We start from the raw sequence: 21,208 nt of genomic DNA, 5'->3' as shown, positions 1-21,208 counted from the left end.
AGGAGTCAGCTACGCTCTCTGAAGAAGCTGGTGAGAGCCAGCATCAAGTACACACATGTATTCTGCCCATGCAGAGACAAGCAGAGAACTGAGATATGTAACAGCAGAGTTGTGAACTGAAAATTTGATTCTCTTTCACTGCACATACACCAAAAGTCACCAGCACATCCCAGGCACTCAGTCCAGTGCTCTCTAAGCCCCTGCCAAAAATCTCCCTTTACCTCATCAGTTCCTGGCTGGCTGACAAAGCAGACGCCATCCAGAGGGCCCCTTCTCCTTGACCTCTCTCCATTCCTATCCTCTTGCTCTGAGCTGTATCTCCTCTCTGACAGAGATGCTCTTCTCTGCCTCATCTCACCTCCCTTTCAGCTAGAAAATTTTCTCCCTTTGCACCACCATCTGCACATCTGTTTGCCAAGCCTCTCTTACACTCTCAGGTGGTTCTCACCCCACGCCTGAGCTAAGCAACTGGAAGCAGGAAGGAAGTAGCTCCCTCCCAGCTGGCTGCTGTTTACTACAGCGAGGGCAGTGCATGCCCAGCAGACAGGGCTGCTAGGTGTGTTGTAGCTGGAAGTGCACCAGTGGGGGGAAGGGGATCTGGATACTTGTCAGAGGCTGTTTCTGAAACTCACACCACCACAGCACACACGGCTTGGAAAGGCTTCCCAGAGGAGGGGAGAAATGTTTTACTGAGGTTCATAATATAAACAAAGAGTATGTTCTCCTTGGCCACCACAGCGCCCTTTACAAACAAACCCCAGCAAGGAAATAGAGGTTATTTTAGCTGACTTGGCACTGCCATAGCTACTGTCAGGTTTAGGGACGCACAAAGAAGTTGGGTTTAGAGCATGTTTTCTTCTACTAAGAGTAAATTAAAGCTGACAAAATCTATGCATACAAACAACCGATGAGCCTGCTGCCATCACAGCCAAAGGAGCTGGGACATGCTGAAGTGCTCCAAACCTTGGCAGATCCTCCCCTTCCAGCCACAGGAGGAACTCTATTCCCTGTCCTGCAGCTGCTTGTCCTTGCAGTGGATCAGTTTACTCAATGACAAATCCTGGCTTCTGCTCATTTGTATAAACATTCTCATGACATACATGAATTTAGCTGCTTTTACACTCACATCCACACTCCCCAGCCTTGCCTCACATGCAGCGTGACTCTCAATGGATCCTAACACACAGCTTTTCCCCTCCTCTCTCAACTTACCTCTCCTAGTCCAGCAGCACAGAGCAGCCCCATGACACCCCAGCATCCTCAGCCTAAAACAAACCCTTCACCACACAACACACATTTGCTACCAAAAGCTGTTACAATGGCTGCCTCCAAAGCACACACACAACTGCAAGAATCCTCCCACCTCTCCAACAGGTGTTTGGAGACAAAGCCTGTCCAGAGCCCCAGGATAAAGCCCAGGCTTCCTGCATGGTGCAGCAGGAAGAAAAGGGCTGCACTGTGTGGAAACAATCACAGCTTCTCTTGCTCTAGCCAGGGGTTATGGCCACACAGGGCAGGCACAGATGCCACACACAACTGATAAACACCATCCAGAGAGAAAGGGGATGAATTCAACATGTAGCAACAGAGCACTTCACCCTCATAGTGACCTGGAGGGACCACACACTCCTGCTGACCCCAGAGCAGGCACAAATACCTGTGCACACCTCCATTTCTAGCTGGCCTGGCCATCCAGCCCTCTTGACAGCTCACAAATGAGCCCCCACCTGAAAGAGGTTTGTTTCCACCTCCTGTACATGATGCATGCTGTTTGTAGGGGACACTCAGCACATCATCCTCATGCAAACTGATCATGCAAAGGCCCTTCAAACTCCCACCCTTCACTCATGAGATCTGCCATCACTCAAGTTCAGAAAGGAGCTCTATGAGTAGCAAAACATGCAATACAGGATATCATCCACATTAACAGTGCTGGGAGCTCCAGGAGCAGATCCCAGCACACTCATCAACCAGAAGAGCACACACCATGCTGAGGAAACAGAAAGGGGATCCTGCCTTGTCAGGGGCTGTGGGGCCCCAGGATGCAGGAGCAGCCACCAGACTGGCACTGCGGCCTAGGGGAGGAGCAGAGACCACCTGGAAAGCACAACAGGTCAAGATGCAGAGATGTATCTTGCTCACTGCTTTAGAGCTGCCTGTACACAAACACTGCACGTGGAGCTAGAGCCACCACCTTGGAGCTACAGCCCTTTCCTGGCAGGAGATGCAGAACCCAGGTCTTGACCATGCCATCTCCTCCCCCAAATTCATTAATATGGTGGACACCTGCCTAAAAGGGCAAACACAGGAAGGACTGCTGAGTTGCTCCTTCCACTATGCATGTTCTGCCATCTTTTACTCCCCCACTTCAGTGAGATTGTGTCAGGGAGATCTCCAGGCTGTGTTTCAGAGTTACTTTCTCAATCTCAAAGGAAAATGAGAGTCCCTGCTGCACAAAGTGACTGTCAGGACACACAGGACCCACATACCCCAGCAAGTTGTTGCACAGACATGAACTGCGCAGTGCTACAGCTGGGATTAGATATTGTCCATGAGTCCTCCCTCCCATCCAGCAGTTCATACCAGCCTTTACCTGAACACTATCTATTGAGCTGTCAAATTATAAGCAGTAGTTGGATTAGAAAACACTGCTAAAAAACCAAATCAGAACAGAGAAGCCTGCCTGCATTTCTGGGAAGAAAGCTTCATCTTCAGTCTGACAGCCAACAGAGACAACTGCCTTGGTGCTAGGAGTCCAGGTCTGGGGAGAACAGGAATGTTTGGGATCTTCATTAGGAGGGGTGCCCACAACAGAAACCTCATGATAATCATTATCAGAAGCTTCCCACTGGAAGAGAGGCTGGGGAGCCAAGCTGACGGAAGAGGAAGAGACTGGACTAGGAGCTGGGGTAGATGACACATGGGAAGGCTGAGGTGGGAGTGAGAGAAGAGGTGCAGGGTCAGAGGCAGGAGAAGGAGCAGCATTAACAGGGACTATCTTTGCAGCTTCTTTGGAAGGCTGGAGCTGGGAAGAGACTGGAACAGAGATTGTCCTCCTGGAGAGGAGTGGGGATTCTGGAGGAAAAACCACCTAGAAAGACATGGAGGAAGAAGAAAGGTGAAAAAAAAAATCCAAAGAAGAACCAACAAGCACTTCCTTTAATAGGAAGGCTGGCTGCTACCAGTATGTTTATCTAAGAGGAAAAAGCAGCAAGAAGGAGAAGGGAGCTACAGAAGGTGCTGCTCTTTGTAGCTTAAGGGAGAGCACCATCTTATTCATCCCCAGAAAGCCCTGCACAGGTACAGCACTGGACAAAACAAAGCACGCCTGTGTGTCAGGTGTCCCAGTGAGGTTTTAAAAATAATCCTCACATGGACAATTGAGATGTGATAGCAGCAGACTGCATCAACAGATACCATAAGCAGCTCCCTCAGATCCCACTCCAGTTCTTAAACATCCAGAACTAGGACCCTGTGCTGCCTTCCCTCTCAGGCCAGACAAGGGTGAATAGTTACTTCTTCATTTTGTGTTGTTTAGGATTCTCATAAACTCAATCTGCACCTCCACACAATGGAATCTGGACAGAGGGACATGCTGAGTTTCCCAGTGTGTGTGACCCTGCTTTCTACCTTCTCTACTTGCTGTTCACCACTCTGCTCTTCCCCCCGGGGCCTGGCAGTGACAATGACCCCCTCTGTCAGCCAGGCATCCTGGCTTTGCCATTCTTCCTGCTCCTGGTTATCGATGCCCAGTCTGTCCTGAAGCTCCTCAATCAAGCGGTCCTGGGACTCAGTCTTGTGGAACAAGGCAGGACCTAGTTTACGCCTTGGAGAGAGGTCCCGAGACATTGGATGCACATTCGCAGTCTCTTTTGTCCTCTTGATTAAAGATTTAATCTAAATGACAAAGGCAATAGTATCAGTAAGAAGAGCAAAGTCAGAGCAAGCCCCAAGACGAAACAGCACAAACTCAAAGACATTAGTGACAATTGTAAGCAGGAAGAGTGATGGCATTTATTCCACAATGCCAAAATTCCTCTTGGCACAGCCCAGAACAGTGACTCAGTGCAAGGAAAAACCCTGTAAGGATAATCACAGCAGCCAAAAATAACTGTCTAGAAAAGGAAGGGAAAGATTAACCAGTGGGAAGCCAAGATAGGAGGTGAAGCATGAGCACTCCACTGAGCATTACAGAAACCTCAGCATCACAAGGGCACAGAGCTGCACCTCTGTGTTTGCCCTTGACAGGCACAAGGCTCTTGGTCAGAGATGTCTGGTGCACAAAGTGTACTTCCAGCACAGAAAGAAACACTGACAGCTTCAGTAATGAGACCTAAAATGGTAAGCAAAGCAGAGGAGCTGCCATCCCAGTCAGTAGCATGAAACAGCCCTTTCAGCTTTTTGGAGGTCTCTGTGGACTGAGCCTTACCCCAATTAGGGAATAAAAGTCCACTTCACAAGGGAGTCCCTAAAAACTGCCATGTTCTGTGCTGCTGAACCACATGCAGGAGAGACCACGAGATAAAGCTGGGGGTTGTAAGCCCTGTGACATGCAGTGACATGCAGTGTCAGTGACACTGTCAGAGTTCGTGCTGTTAGTGGGGTGAGCCTGGGCACGCTCACTGCACACACACACTGTTAGTGTGCTGGCAGAACAGTCCTGGCCAGGACTCGCCCTACTCCTACATTCACTCAGTGCCTGCCTGGCCTGATGCAGAAATCCTCTCAATGGGTGGTTTGGAGACACATGGCAGATCCCATTCAGCCTTCCCAAAGTTTTCAGGAGATTCCGGAGTGACTGCAGAGCTTCTGAATTGCTCATTTTCCTGGTCTCCTCTGGCCTTGTTCATGTTAGCAGGACCTGCCTTCCTAAGAGTTCTGTCTCTGCCCTGCCTCTTCTTGCCCAGATCAGGACAGCACATCTTGGTTTCACGTGGCACTTCAGCTTTTAGCTCCTGTCCTTGCTCCACTACAAAGCCCAACTGGTTTTTAGTGTCTGGGAAGACATCCCACCGATCCAGGGCAACAACAGAAGGTTCATTAACAGAATCCAAAACATTGTCATTCTTTGCATGCACCTCTGGCACATGTGCAGGCAGCTCCAGGGCCCACAGCTCATCTAAAGCTGTTTCCACACTTCTGCCCTGGGAGGAAAGAGCTGAGTTGTCCCTGAGTGCTCCCTGCTGATGCAGCTCCTTGGGTATCTGCCCCTTCTTTGAAATGGGTACACTTGAGATTTTGGGGTCAGTTCTCTGCTCCTTCTTCTCAGCCTCTCTTGCCACGTCATACCCTAAGCCCTGTGCCTCCACATTAGCAGATCTACAGAGAAGCTCCACACTAGAAGCTGGCACAGCCTGGGAAGTATTTCTGGAAGAGTCAGGCTTTCTGTTCAGCTGAACTAAGCTTGCAGAGGCCACTTGCTCCCCACGAGTAGCATAACCAGAGGAGCTCCGTGGTGGGGGCACAGGTGGAGGGGCAGCAGGATGCCCTGACAAAGGCAGAACTGTGGTGTCACTGCCTTCCTCAATGCAGGTGTCTGCTGAGGGGACAGATGCTGGCACTGTTGAGTCCCCACTGTGACTTGCAGAAGGGTGTTTGGAATGGGACAGCACTGTTAAACTGTGAGGAGTGTTGCTGGAGTTTGCATTTGCTGAACTGGGAACCGGTTCTAGGGAAGATTCAGAAATCAGAGACACAGTAGAACTAGTCTGAAAAATAAGAGATAGAAGGAATAAGCAGAGAAAAAGATAATGACAGAGATAAGGAGAAGGAAAAAAAAGGCACACAATTAAGGATTATAAGAATCATTACTTCCAAATCAAAAAGCCATTGACCCAAATCCTTACTTCCAAGAGTAAGGAAGAAAAACGAGACACCAAAGAGTAGAACCAGTATGACATTGTACTGATCTTCACGAGTTCTACAGCCACTGGGATCCTTTTCCTGGCCCTTCTCCTCAGTGACAGCCCAGTGTTCACCTGCAGCTGTGATGGGGGTACGGCATGGCCACTGCTGGGAGGCCAGCTCCAAACCCAGGACTGTGAATAAAGGTCACGTAAACTTACTCACACTCAGACATGTAAATTTTATATTCCAAAGCTGCAAAAAATTCAATCAATGACTAGAACAAAGCATGACATTTTCTTCTTGATACACTTAATAAAATGCTCCAGTTGGCTGAGTTCATGGCAGTGAAAACAAAGCTTCAGGGCATTCACAGCAAGAGCAGATGACATGGGCTTTGTTCTATTCACACAACTAATCTCACCTTGGAAGTGACACACACTGAATCTATACAAGCCTGTCAGTCATTCCATGCCCTTGTGAGCATTGCTTAGGTGGCAGAATAGCCTCTCCCCCTTAGGCCAAAGATTCCACTTTGACATTGTAATAAAATCAGTATTAATTTTGATCAAAAAAACATCCTAAGAAGAGCAATTAATACATAGGTTTTGGTTACTTACAGGATCTTTTAAAAACAAAAGATCATGGGTCCTTCCTTCCCCACTTCCAGTGGTTCCTGACTAAACTCTAGGAGACAAAGTAATACTACTCCTTTTTCTTAAAAAGAGAGACTCAGAACAGCAACTTGGACAAGCTCACACAGCAGGTCAACCTAAGATAAAGACTGTGCCTTCTCAGTTTTAAAAACTTACCCACAAAGGATTTCCAAATCAAAGAGCTATCAAGACCTGCTCTAACTCTTCATCACATTTTCCAGAGAAGCCTAAAGAAGTCTGATGCTTATGCTCTGAGGTGGAAGGGCACACAACTTCCTAAGCCCCATGTATGCTACCTCTCAGTCCCCACTTACCTGAGATACTTATCATGAAGAAAACAATATAATTAACCAGAACAAAACCTGTCAGTAAATGGAAGAATAATAACCTTCAGCTGACCTGAGCTCCTGCCATGCTGAGGGGCCAGGAGCTGGCACACGTGCACACGCCTGCAAAGTCACACCAGCAGTGCTGCAAGGAGACTCTTCTCAGAAAGGAAAGGGCAATAAGAGACCAAATTTCATTACTGATTGCTCTTCCCTTCGAGTAGCACAGCCAGGCTACTGTGACCACAGTCACAGCTGAAAGGAAAATGACCAGCAAGTACATTAAAATGAGGGAATACCCCAGTATGTGCTCTCCCTGAATTTTGCCTCAGCTGGGTACACCTGTAAAAGTAACCTGGTTTGATGCTGTGCTTCACATTTAGTTTCCAGACTTCCTAAAATGAAGTTGTCACTTTCACGGCAAGAGTAACATTTTGCTCAAACATCAGTATTTACAACACACTGAAACCATCCTAATTCCAAACGGGTGAGCACTCAACAGTAACAGAACAGTTAACTACAAGTATCCAGCTATGCAGTAAGGAGGCATCACATTACACAGAAATGGCAGAGGGTAAAAAAACAAGTGCATTAAGTAATCTCAGTGCCTGATGACCAATTAACCAGATAACCAAAATCAAATGAATTCTGTAAGCAAGAAGAAGGGGCAAAAAATTAGAGTGAGCAAAATATAATAAAAGGGTCACGTATCATCACCTTTTACTTGGGGGTACAAGGCAAATCAAGCACCAGTACCCTCCATTCCTCCTATCCTCATCTATTACAACATCTATTAATTCCAATTAATTACAGATCATATTTGGGGTTTTTATCCTATATCCTGCACTCACACACAGGTCTGACACTCAAACAGCAGCCTTCATATTCCACCTTTGCAAGGACTCCCCTTGTCTTCCTTATATTCTGACACTGGTACAGACTAGAACACATTTTTACAGCCAAGTTAACACCCCCAGCTGGCACAAACAGAAGAGGTATAACCAAACAAGAAGGAGTGAAGGGAAAATGAAGCAACCTGGACAACAGGAGAAAAGGAAAGTAATTTAAAAACAGTCTATGACATCATTAAGAAAAGGGAATTGATCACAGAAGCCACGTTCCTTTGCTCATTGTTCTTTTCCTTGTGCTCCAGGAAAAATGTTTAGGCACAGATGAGCTCAATGCTTCACAAAAATAACATTGCTGTGCTTAATAAAGCCCAAATCTTAATATCTTGCTGCATTTCAATTTGGTCTCTGAAGTCAACTGAAAACTAAGCCAGGAAGGCAGGTGGCATTAGTCACAGCAGCTTATCTCTGTCACACAGGTTTTAGTGGAGATTCTAGAGCTTCTCAAGAGTGCAAAGTACTGAATGCCCACACTTAAAAATGTCCACTCCCTGTATCTCACCAAAGGAACCTGTGCTGGGCAAGGTCACTGTCAGCTGCCAAGAGCTCACCTGGAGCAAAGGCTGGGCACACCCTCAGTGAGTTTCCTGATAAAGCTGCAGGGGCACAGGGCCATAGTGCTCAGCTCCCACAGCACACGGAAGGAGCAGGGCATGGAATGCCAGAAGCACAAGTGGGAACTCTCTCCAGCTTCACAACACTGCAGTGTTCAACCAGGCTGAACAGAGCTTGTGGCTATCCTGCACTACACCCTAGGACCTCAGAAAGAAAAAAGGCCACACTAAGGTGTCAATATTTGCAAATGACTAAACACACACTACAGTAAGTCTAGAGAAAACATTGAGGAACTCAGATTCTCACTGATTTAGGTGCATGTGCCAGGAATGGCAGGCTGAATTCCATTCCAGCAAGCACAAGGCATGTGAAGCTCCTCAGAACACGTGTGCCCAGTGCTAGGCTCTGAACTCACACACTTGCCACAATTCTGGGTATTGTACTGACCTCCATGGGACCCACCAAACACAGAAAGAACAGCAAACAGCAAAAGCTGTCACTACATGTTCTGTGCCTCTCCTCACAAAACACTGCTCAGCTCTGGCTGATCTACCTAATGTCATCTAGGAGGGGATGGAGTTCAGACAAGAAATCTCAAGCATCCAGCAGAATCTTCCATATAGGAATAAAACAGAGAGTTAGGAATTGATTTAGGATTAGATAGGTATGTAAAAAAAGCAAACCTAACAAAGAGATTATCCAGTATATTTGATTTCTCCACCTCTCTCAGAAGAAATCCAAGTTAATAGTTCAGTAAAACTATATGCAAAGCAGCTGAAAGTAGAAAGTGAGAAAGTATTTTTCATTTTGCCGTGGGTATGGGTAAATGAAATCTCACAAAAACATCCTCCACAGTTCATCATCTAGTGCAGGAATGGTAACACACCCACATGAATAAAGAAAAAGTTATTCAAGTACATATGCTGACACTGAATCGTACTGGCCGTCCTTTGCCCCCACAAGAAGCTGAAACTTCAATCCCATGTTGAGGTGAATAAGAGATTTTCTTTAAGATAAAACCTTTGAATCTCCTTCTGCCTGATGTAAAGGCTTTGGTGCACACACAACATGCCTGGATATCCATTCTCCTCAGGGAAAGCACATCAGGGTGAAAACACACTCCAGAGAGGAGTCATCCCACTGGAGTGGGATGAACAGAACAGAAGGGCCTGGTCTCTGTCAGTAAGCAGAGTGGTGTCCCATGCCTCTCTCCTCCTCATTAAGTTGTAGCACAGCAGAATAATTCACTCTGTACCGAGCAGTAACAAAGCTCATTATCTTTGGCAAACAGACAAACTGCAGAACTGAAGGAAAAACAGATCCCAGAACTGCCTTACCCTGCCAGTGATGAGAATTTATAGCAGTCATGGACACCTACAGCCCCACTCAGAAAGCACAAATACACCACAGGAAGTTTATCAGAGCAAATGTGAGAGGTAAAAGAGGTCATCTGGAGACCAACCAAGGGCAGCAAATGTGGTTAAGAGGCAAGAGAGACTGGGGTGGATAGGGACAGGATGAAGCATTCAGCTGCCATGAGAGGGTACCTTGAAGTCAGAGAGAGATGCCATCAGCTCATCCAGTTCTCGTGTAGCTGAAGAAGCAGAAATTCGGGTCTGCTGCTGACTGGCGGTGACGCGCTGGGGGCTGCTCACCTCACCCTGGCTCACAGTGATTGCAGGCCTGGCCAGGGGGGAAAATTAAAATGTTAAGAAGAGTGTGTTTAAACATGGGAGAGCACTCCTAGACTGAAGTCCCACTGTTCCCCCAAGCAAGCAGAGCATGAGGAGTTTCATCAGCACAGCCCAACCTGGCCCAGCTTCCCCAACACGTGCAGACCCTGCCTCACATGTGCACACACATCCCATCCACTAAAAAACAGACAATGCCTGAACATTCATTTTGTATTTGTGGTCAGCTGTAAAAGAAATCTTCCCATCCAGAAGCAGATTGCAAAGCACCAGTACCCACCTGACTTCTGACCCTTCAGACAAAGCCCATCTTCCACCCATCACTCCCACAGCAGCTGCCCCTACAGTCACCATTCCCCCAGGAGCCCATCCCACCCCACCAAACATTACTCACACTGGACTTGGCACGGAGCTCTCCAGCTCATCCAGCAGGCTCTCCACGCTGGGACGCACGTCTTCGATCCCACGTGCGCCATTTCGCTTTGGCTTTTCTTTTGTCGGGGGTGCAGCTTTCCCTGCCCCTGAGCTGCTGTTCTCTGGGACAACATAGTGAGGGCCAGCCACGCTGGGCAGTGATGGGCTTCTGCCAGCCTCATCTGAAGAAAGGGGGGCAGAAAAGAGCCATTCAGAGCCCCATTCCACACACACACATATGCTTATCACAGGCAAGTCATAACATTGTCCAGAAACCTTGTGGCACGTCCATCTTCAAGGATATTAAAAACTTAACAGTGCAAGGACTTGAGCAACCTAAACTAACTTGGAAACTTTAGTTAGAGGCAGTTTTGAAGTTGGCCTTGCTTTGAGCAGGGTGCTGCAGCTCAGACCTCAAGAGATCCCACCCTCACTAAATGAATCTATGATTAAGGGCTGGAGGGGTCTCCCTCACTAAGGATGTTGGAAAGAAAAAGCAAGCTACTATTCTGAGAATCAAATTATCCGCTCATACCAAATGTCTTCCTATTCCTTACCTGCTGTGAAGCCACTGGCAGGAGTATGTTGAACAGCATTCAGTTCCAGAAGGAGTCTGTCCAGTTCTGAGAGGTTGCTGCCCAGAGAGGAGCTGGTCATTGTGGGAGATGGCTCTGCAGACTTCTGCTTGTTTGGGAAACTGAAGATAAAAGGGAAATGTGAAACTTCTGCATCAAGACATAGCAGAGGGATGGAGGGAAACTACTCCTTAGGCTCCTGAAGTTTACACATGTGCTGTGGTCTTTTCAGGCTGGTGCTTTTAGCTCTGGGGGTAAAGAAGACACATGCTTTGTGGCATGACTAAATACAGCCACTGCTATTCTTGTAAATTACAAAAACAGCATTGATGGACAGGGCCTCTGATTTTAGGAATATGTGATGCCCAGCCCTGTAGGAAAGAGTTAACTGTCTGTAGATCCAAAATGCACAGAACAGCAGCAGAACCATTAGCTCACGTAAGGAAAATGACTTGTTTCTGCTGACACCACACCAAGCAGCAACAGCCTCCTCCCTGAGCAGGGAACGCAGGGCTAGCGCAGACTGGAGACAGAGACAAAGCACCAGCCTCAGGTTAGCAGCAGAAACTGAGAAGCAGTAGGGTATGTCATAGCCTCCTGCAACACTGAAGGTCTCCCCAAGTCCTCACACCTTTAATTTGGGGAACTTTAATCAATTCATAAGAAAGTAACTTGGTATTATTTTAATGTGTTAAATACACATGCATATATAAAGCACTGCTGTAATTACTGCTAGTCTTATATGGGTGATATCAATTTACCACACAGAATTGCAAACTGTTCCAAAGCAGAACTTCACACCAATGCAGTGATTTTTACAGCAGTTACACTGTATTAACAGTCCCTCCATTGTCAATGGCAGGAACTTTTTTTCTCCTGGTTTTACAAATGAAGAAATAACTTTTAATGTTCTACAGGTTCTAATTTTATCAAAAAGGTATTTTCCAAATCCAAAATGCTTCTGCCTTGTGCACAGGACCATATTATGCTCCAAAAGTTAGTATGTAGCAGTTTAAGGACTCTGACATCTGTAACACCAGTGACAATTATGAATTCCATAAGGGAATTATCCTTCTCTTCAGGTTGAAAAACAAGATCCACAACTGCAATCTGAGGAGAACATACTTCACACTGAACCAACACACCAGCTACAATTCACACCAGAACCAAGCCATGCCAGACCCTTGTTCAAGAGTACTTATGGCTCTAATTACCTTCATTTCATACTAATTGCATGCAGTCATTTGAAAAAACTGCAATTACCATCTCCATTGGACCATCTCTGGCTAGGCTGCCCAGAGAGGAGCTGAGCTCTAACCAGAATTAGTTCTGGTTGGAAGCCACTTCCTGCACAGCAAAGAGCTGGCATGATTAGATTATGACTCCAAAGAAACACCAGTCTCCAAAGAGTAGAAAGGCACCTAGGATGAATTTCTGACAGCCTCTGCATCACTCACCCCTATGTCAGCAGAAAGGTCTGTCCTACTGTGCAGGCTACTCCTCCAGCCTCTCAGAGTGAGAGCAGCTGCCTTTGCAAGTGTGAACTTGTTATCTATCAATCACCTACTGAGATGGAGTTTTAAGAAGCTTGAATTTACCTGAAAACTGAAGGCCCTGCACAACGCTCCAGGGACAAGTACTGAGTTCCCAGGGAAAAATAACCCAAAGGCCATCCACCTCCTGAAGAACTTCTGTGCTGTTTAGCAGGGGGGTGGATTTGTCACTTGTGTCTGGATCATATCCTTCACAACACAACCCAGATCCTGCTGTGTCTGATGGATCTTTAACCTCCTGCAGCTGAGCAAGCCCAAGGGCCAGGTCAAAGTTTGAAGTGAGTATGAAAGTTACAGTGGCATGTTACAAAAGAGGCAATCAAAACTGACACAAAGCAATGTAACACACACGGAGAGCAGTGTTTGTTTCCACTTATAGAAGACAGCTTGACCCTCAGCAAGCTCACGTTGTGAGTCAGGCTTATCTCTAAAAAGGACAGGATACCTGTAGACGTGTTCCTCTTCACTGGCACGGGGAGTAGGAGAGTTGAGCCCGTCTCTAGGAACGGAGGCACTGGAGCTTTTGGCACTAGAGCTGTATATAGGAGACTGGGACTGAGGCTGTGGAAACAAGATTTGCATTGGAAACAAAGAATACAAAAATAATATGCACACTACTGCATTGCAAACCCATGCACTGACAAGGCAGAACAAAAAAAAATCTGCTCTTTAGTCAAGCCAGTGTCTACTAGATGAGCTACACCAGGAACAGTTTCCCCCTTACTTCAGACCTGCCTATGAGTCACAGCTTTGTGCTGGAAACCCCCAGTCTGCCTTCCACAGGCCCAAGACAGATGACTAACACTAATCTCATCACACCACCATTTTGTCAACACAAGACGATGGCTTTCAAATTCTTTTCTCCAACCAGTCAGTTCTAATAAAAACTCCCACCTCCCCCCACTTCCCTGCTCCACAGCTAAATTCATCCTCACTTCTTGCTATTCCCTCCTCCTTACTTTGCTGAGATCTACACTTACAAAACAAGCACCCACACCCACCCACTCACCTGCTGGTGGCCGTATCTGGGTGTGCTGGGCTGCCACTGGTCCAAGGGGTCGATCACAGTGCCATTCAGGGCGTCGTTGGAAGGCGGCGGGGGCACCGGGGGGGGCACAGCAATCTCCTGGTACGTGTGGTTTCCAGTTGGGTAGGAGTAAGGAGTTTCCTCCGTGAGAAAGACTGGTCGTTTGGAGATATGTGAGGTGGTGGATTCCAGGTCTGCCAGTAAGGCGTCTGCAGGAAAACAAAAAAAAAAACAACAAAATGGTAAAAGCCTGGACTAGAGCTTTGTCTCTTTCTTCTCATTTAATGTATCTGAGTCAGAAGTTTTCTGGGAGGACTTTTCATCTCGAGTAATCTACCAAATGCCCTGAAAACACTACTGCTGCTCAGGAATGAACGAGTTAATCAACCTACTACTACAAGGAAAACACCAAGATGTAGCAAAGCAGCCAGAAAAGCTGTGTCAGTCTCAGATTTTTGCCTTAACTGGAAAAACACCAAACAACAGGAACCCGTAGTCTCACTACACCCTGCAGAAGTGCAACCTAGGCAAGCCTGTCCAGAGATGTACTCTAACAGGATATTGACACAGACTAATTACAGGCCCCACATCATCACAGAGTCATTTACTGTGGCCGCAGGCACTGCTTTCTGCAGGAAACAAGATCTCAGGAGGTGTCTTCTCCAGAGTCCAAGGCAGTGGAAGAAGCGTGAAATGTTCAGATCAGTCCATCAGTGCAGCAAAAGGATGTGTTTCAGTTCTCCTGACAAAAATCCCTCTTGGTACATCGTACAAACAGGTAACAAGTTTCCAGGTGCTGCCAGGTAAATGCCATTTCTTCTGGAAACAATTCTTAACTAGATGGGTGGAGACTGCTCACAAATTCCTCAAGAGAAGGAAAACCTCCACCAGCTAGAAACACTGTCACTCATGCCAGGCAGAGGACCCACATGGCACAGTGGGTGCTTCTCAAAATTCTCACAGTCCCATCAGACATTAGGCATAAAATGGCATTCCCAGCCTTCTGGATTTCTCCCTGCATATGTATCCTCTACCCACTCCCAACCCTGCTTTCCTCTGGGGTGACTCAAAGGTAAATCCTGACCTGTTGGACCTTCCAGCCCGTGTGCCCACCCTGCAGAGCCCACTGCAGTTCCTGGGGAGGAACTCCAGTGAGTGCCTGCAGGTCTGTGCTGCACTCACTTTCCAAAGAAAGCCTCCCTGGCCACGTGCCCAGCTTTCCACTGGGGCAGCAGCACCAGTGCACACCTCTGCAAGGCTGTTAGAGAGGAGTCAGCTCACTGGAGACACCAGCTCTCCATGTAACAGCATTAGGACACACCTGGCAGGTCCCTTTGGACATGTGGAATTCAGCCAGAAAAAAAAAATGCACTTCAGCAGATTTAGGAGGGGACACTCTGTGAACCCCCCGGGATCTCCTTTCCCCCATGCAGACCCAGCTGTCCTCAGAGAGACCCAGCAGACCCCTTCTCCTGCACACAGCAGGTACTTGACCCTCAGGTTGGGGCACAGGGGCTCAGCCTGAGTGTGGCCACCCTGCAGTGTCCCCCACCAGGGCACAAGGAGCTGGTGGCACCAGAATAGCAACTGAGCAACTGCTCACACTAATGGCTGCCCACAGCTCCCGGGCAGCACCTGCCAGCCCAGAGCCACTTCCTGAGCACAGCACTCCACAGCAGCCAATGCACTTAGCAAGCCTTCAAGAAAATGTATTAGAAGAGGACACTATTATTGCATTACAAGATGAGGAAAGTGCCGCTTTTATATTTACTCTTTTCAAAAACCAAAGCATCACAAAAGAAAAAATAAGCAGTCCTGCACTCAGAGAGCAGAATACAGCCATTAGCAAATTAAATGCTGTGTTAAATTATTTCTGTACACCCTTCATTTACTTAAAAAGATGCTCCGAACCATTAAAGTCACAGCATCTATCTTCCTAAAGGGACCAAAATATCCCAGAAGCAGATTCTCTGAATGGAGGCAAGTATTCCACAGCTGGGGAAAAATGAACTGAATCTTCTTTTCAAGCAAAAGAACAGCTGGCAGATTCCAGAGTGAAAGGCACATACCTCCAGGGAACTGCCGATTCCTACAGTCGGGCAGGTCCTGTGACTGGAGGTTTCACGCACACAACCTCCCAGAGAAGTGTTTGCCGAGAAGGAGTGGTTTTTGCTTCTCCCCTCCAATGACAAAGGCAATTCAAACTCCACCAGGAAGTGAAAATCCCGTGAGGGTGTTGGGCTCCTCCGGCCCTGCAGAGGGGACGCAAACCATTTTTCCACCCTCCACCTCTCAGTGCAGGACCATCTGTAACCATCTCGCCACAGACACTGCCCTGCTGGGCTCCTGTCTGTGCTGATGGTCCATGGCACAGACACCCACTGCCTTCTGCTGCTGACACAGACTGAGCTCGGCTACACGCACCGGGTCACTTTTACAGGTCTGCGGAAGAAGGGAGGTCTGGAAATACCAGGAGCACTGAGGCCCATGGTTGTGAAGGAGTTAAGATTAATGATTAACCGCCCCCGTGCCCTCCCCCTTCCTGACTTGAGCAAACAAGGCAAAGCCGAGGAACGGAAAGAGGAGGGAGGAGAAAAGGCCGGAGAGGAATTACTCGGTTACTCCAACTAAACTCCAACTTTACGACAGATATCGAAGCAGCTGCACGAAGGCACCACCCCAAGCCGGCGGCACAGGACAGGCTCACACACCGGATTCCCGATGCCAAAGGACTTCTCCCGGTGCTTGCTCGCCCCAAGCCCCGCAATCCCGTCCTCCCTTCCCTGCGCCCCGCCGCTCCAAGCTCACAGCCATGACAGGGAAGGTCTTCCCCATCCCCGTCCCTCCCCGTTGCTGTTCCCCGATCCAATGTCAGCTCCCTCAAACAACCACAGCTCCCTGAAACTCTGCTGAAATGTGAAACTGCGCCCGTTTAAAGGGCCCCAGAGCAGCAGCAGAACGTGCCCGGCGAGGGCAGGGTGAGGGGCAGTGGCACCGTCCCACCTCACGGACATCACCTGCCGGAGGGAAGCGAGTGCCCAGCGCACAGGCACGGCCTGCGGGCGGCTCCCCTGGAGGTCAGCCCAAGGAGTTCTACACTTCAGAGCGTGACTTGAGGCTATTATTCAAAACCCAACCAGAAATTAACCAAAGGGATTAACAGTTTGTTTTCCATTAAGCACTTTCATCCCAAAAGGTCCCAAAGCACCGTGCATTCATTTAGGATTTGTACAACTACCAGAAGACAATATGAGATAAGAGATGAGGAGAAAGAATGCAGATTTATTAATAGAAAAAGATGCATCACTATCTCTTTTGCAAAAGGGACCAGCATCTGTAACCCGATGAACTGTGACAGGGATGCTGTGCCTTGTGCAGTGCTACATCTCTTGTCACAGCACTGAGTTCACTACAGTGACCGTTCCTTAAATGGAATATTAAATGCTTAAATAGAAATATTAAAGTCTCGATCGATTTACTGGGTAATGAAGTGTTCCTGCCCAAGGTGACTCCTGAGGGACAGTGCTGCAGGACGTGCGAATCAGCCGCTCAGTCCCCGCAGCCCGAAGGAAGCAGCTGACCGGGCCACCGCAAGGGCCAGAGCCCACCGGCACCATCCATCAGAGGGCACCACACCGACAGGGACAGAGCGACCAAATGCACGCAGTGCCCAGCCTGGCAGCGCCTTCACCTCACCGGCCGAGCCGCAAGAGCCGGGAGCTGTCCCGGTTCCAGCGCACGGGCCCTCCCGGCCGTGCCACGTGTGCTGCGCCGCCCGCCGAGGCGCGCAGCTCCGCACGGCTCCCGCCCCGACCTCCGCAACCTCCACACACCCCACCGCACCACAGCCTCGCCGCTGCCCCAAACGCTCCCTGGGACACCACCGACACGGCTCCAGCAGGCAGAACCTCCCAAGGATGAACACCATGCGTTCAGTTATCTCAAGAGAATAGATTTAACCATTTTGTAGCAGTAAAGTAAATCAGAGTTATAACGGACCTTGAAACCCTTGCTCCTCCCCAGGATCAACCCTTTCTCCGCTTTCAGGACTACAACAAACCACTAACAAACCCACAGATAAAATGTCAACTCACAGAAATGAGTGAGCAGAATCACTCCCATTTCCAAAGACTCGGTAAGGGACTGTGCATATAGAAATCTGTATTTTCCACTCCATTCACAGGGTGCTGCTCAGGAGGGTGCAAAAAGGACATCTGCTAGAACACCACCAACCTGGACACTCCTGCTTTATCATGGCTACTCTGGAGCTGTTACACAGCCAAGAAAAACCTAACTCCCTGTGCACTGCAGCACAGAGCACCTCAGCATGAGCACGGCTGGTCCTCCACAGGCTCAGGTAACCTGGCAAAGCTGTGTGAAAACACGAAACAGAAGGACAGTCTTCCTCCCCTCCACTGGGCAACCCAAAAATTACACACTCGATTGAAATCACATTTAGTCCTGAGGGCTACTCAAACCACATCCTCGCCAGCATGGGAGGACATTGCTCTTTGCATCCAGGTGGGTTTTCTACAAAGATTTTCCTGTGGAGGAGGGACAGTTAAAGAATGATACCACATTTGACACCTTTACCACTAATAAAGCACTCTCAGACACCTGGAGGTCCAGGGACATTAGTTTGCTTCTCTCTCCCTTTCCTCACTTTTGCCAAAGATCATAATTAATTAAGAGGTCCTTGGGATTCCGGTCTACACATCCTCCACACCACTCCACACATTAGTTAGGTATGTACAAATGGCCCTTTAATACCAACGGCTTTGCTTCAAGGTAAGTCCCAGCTAAAGCAAAGCTCTGCTGGTCATTTCAGCAGCTCAGGACAAGAACTCTCACGCTGACGTCCAGTGCATTGAACCACTCAGAAAACACCCCTTCTACCACCAAAGCAGCAAGGCAGAAGAGCAGAACAAAGCCTCGGGCAAAGCCCCATTGCCCAGCCCAAGCTGCACTGACAAGATCACGTTGCACAGCGCACACTGCTGTGCTATCTCCGCTATCTCCCAGCCCACAGCTCAGGCATGCCAGGGGCTCCTCCGGCACCGCGGCGTGTCGGCACTCGCTGGCTGCAGCTGCAGCATCCTGCAGCAGCAAGGGCCGCTGTGCAGCCAGGGGCACATTCCTCAGCTTGTGTGACACAGAGCAGCAGCAGCAGCCTAGCGAGCACAGCACTGCTCTGCAGTCTGCAGCAGCAACGGGAGCACCGGGGCCCCTTTGTACTGATGCACGCATCAGCATCCCTTTCTAGGAATCTGAGCTGGACTCAGCGCCTTTACATAGGTAAAGTGAGCTACTAAAAAGAAAAATATATATTTATATATATACAGATGTATCTTCCCATGCATATCAAAGCATACTTTGTTCACTTCCCCTTTCCTGTGCATCTCAAAAATGCTCTTGGATTAAGGTGGCACAGTGAAGCAGAACACATCTTGGACTAATTCTGAAAAAACCTACATGACAAGGAATCGACAAATTCACATTTGCCAACTGACAGCAAGCAGCTTTTCAATGCTAATTTTTCCTCAAGCAAATAATTTTCCACTATTCATAAGCAGTTTAAAATTTATCTTTTTTTTTTTTTTTAAATGAGGCAATTTAGAGAAATCTAAATTTGCTTTCCTCTGGAGAAAGGATTTCCATATGCAGTTCATCTCTCTCAATAACTGAGGATTATTAAGCCATGCTGACACAGCAAATCACAGCATTATCAAGACAGTGAGTAGATCAAAAGGATGGTGGTCAATTTTCTTCCACATCTCATCTACTGCTGGGGAGGAAATGGAAGCATAACTGAAGCAAGATACTTCAAATGCCTCAGATATCAGCCTTTCATTTTCAACAGCTGAAAGCCACATCTGCACATGTATCAAACCACACATTGCCTGTAGCTCTGCTTCTTGCATGAGACATCTGGAAAGTGAGTAGCACTGGAGACAGGATTCCTCCCCCAGCCTGCACACAGAGCAAATGCATTCAGCCACAGAGTCCCATCTCCCCCAGCATCTCTGGTGCCACATGTCCCTGACAGCCCAGACACAGCACACTGGGGAATCAGGATGAGATGTCTGAGCACAAACTACAGAATTTCCTCTGCTGCAGCTGATCCGCACATCCCCTATTTCCCTCCCTGCCTCTATTTATCCAAGTAAGTAGAACTGCTGCAACTTTTCCTGGTTTCGGCAGCAGAAGATTCCTAGAGGAGTGGCAAATAGAAATAAAAATGAAGATATCCCTAAGGGCAGCTCTCAATGAGAAGATGGACTTTAAATGCAAATCATGTCTCACTCACGTGAATTGCACACCTCTCACTGGCAGAATCACACACCATTCTCCAGCCCTTTTTTCTTAATACCTGCAAGATGCTGAATTCAAATCCTGTATTTTTGCTGTCCCCTAAGAGAATGAAGGGAAGGGAATTGCATCTCCAGAACTGCAGTTTGAGCTTGCAGCCTCATCTGAGACACCTCTTTGCAAAACCCCTGAATGCAAACCTTAAAAATCTCATTAGGTTCAAGTAAGTCTTCTCCCCACCACCTCCAGGAGTAAATGCAGCTCCAGCTCACATACAGGGAGACAGCCCAAGGCAGTAACCCAATCCCTGGCATGACAGTTTTACATTGTGAGTAACTGCAGAGGAATGGGGAGCCTGGGTATATTTATCCTCTGAAACAGTCTTTCAAAAGAAATATTTGCAGTGCCCTACAAGATCTGCATCAAGAAGACTCGCTGGAGCCTTGCTAGGACTTCTCACTGCCCTGGAGCCTGACTGCAGGAGGTGTGGGGAGCCCCAAACACTGATGGCAGGAATTCCCATTTTGATTTTTCTCAGCAAAATGGAAGAACCTTATCAGAAGTAGGAAAATCATGAACAGGTAAAGGCAGGCATTGACTTCCAGGTAAAAGACATTTTTTAACAGGTTCTTAAGGCACTATATTCCTAATCAATGCTTTTAAATGCAAAAAGATCAGTGACTACAAAAGCAATAAAATACAAAGACTACATTCAAAATGAGACCTTAAAAACTCAAAGTGCAATTATATGCCCTTAAAATCCTCAAGTTCTCCAGCTCACACATACAGAAAGCATGTAAAATAGTTTGGTTTACTGTCTAAAACATTTTGAGGAGATGACATCTAAAAGTTTCCCAAAATTTAACCAATATGTCAGGGAGGTGGTTAGAACACAGGACACATAAAAGTGCTCAGGTCTCTTGTGAAGCAGAGGAAGATTGTTATTTAAGAGACACAAAAATTCAAGCCACAAAAGGTAAGTCATTTTCCAGACCTAACAACTGCTGGAGTATCAGTACAGAGCAGCCACTGGGATTTTTACTTCACATTGCCCAGACCTGCCTAGAGAAAGTCCAGATGGCATGGTCAGTAAAATCACTCAGCTCTCTCTTTAATGTATTAATGTTTGAAGCCTTGTGCTTTCTCACTATCAAGGTATTGGTGCAAGTCATGTCTTGTGTCACTGCTTAGCAAAATGAATGTCCAAACTAATATCAGTATGTGGCATGGTAAATTACAGTGAAGACAACAGCCATTAAAATTTTGAAGCTTCTCTCTACTTTCAGACCAAAGCTGCCCCTTAAAATTAGCAAAACTTTGCATTTGTAGCACTGATTCACAAACTTGTGT

General features: G+C 47.6%; 1 protein-coding gene and 1 long non-coding RNA gene across 9 annotated transcripts in view; one reads left to right on the top strand and one right to left on the bottom strand.

Moving 5' to 3' along the window:
* Positions 1–21,208, bottom strand: part of PXN (paxillin) — a 59,406-nt gene that overhangs the window by 4,336 nt on the left and 33,862 nt on the right. For 7 of the 8 annotated variants that reach the window (XM_064392320.1, XM_064392326.1, XM_064392321.1 and 4 more), the window contains 5 exons: positions 13,532–13,758; positions 12,968–13,083; positions 10,952–11,091; positions 10,375–10,576; positions 9,837–9,972 (listed from right to left, as the gene is read on the bottom strand). In XM_064392320.1, the coding sequence (XP_064248390.1) occupies positions 9,837–9,972; positions 10,375–10,576; positions 10,952–11,091; positions 12,968–13,083; positions 13,532–13,758 (821 nt within the window). Of the gene's footprint in view, positions 1–9,836; positions 9,973–10,374; positions 10,577–10,951; positions 11,092–12,967; positions 13,084–13,531; positions 13,759–15,618; positions 15,875–21,208 lie in introns of those variants that run through there. The other variant, XM_064392327.1, reaches the window with a different exon arrangement.
* LOC135282505 (uncharacterized) overlaps positions 1–21,208 on the top strand; it is a 33,664-nt gene that overhangs the window by 7,474 nt on the left and 4,982 nt on the right. The gene's annotated exons all lie outside the window — the stretch shown is intronic.

This window comes from Passer domesticus, chromosome 17, assembly GCF_036417665.1.
Source record: "Passer domesticus isolate bPasDom1 chromosome 17, bPasDom1.hap1, whole genome shotgun sequence".
Classification (NCBI taxonomy): domain Eukaryota; kingdom Metazoa; phylum Chordata; class Aves; order Passeriformes; family Passeridae; genus Passer; species Passer domesticus.
This window is presented reverse-complemented; position numbering and strand designations above follow the sequence as displayed.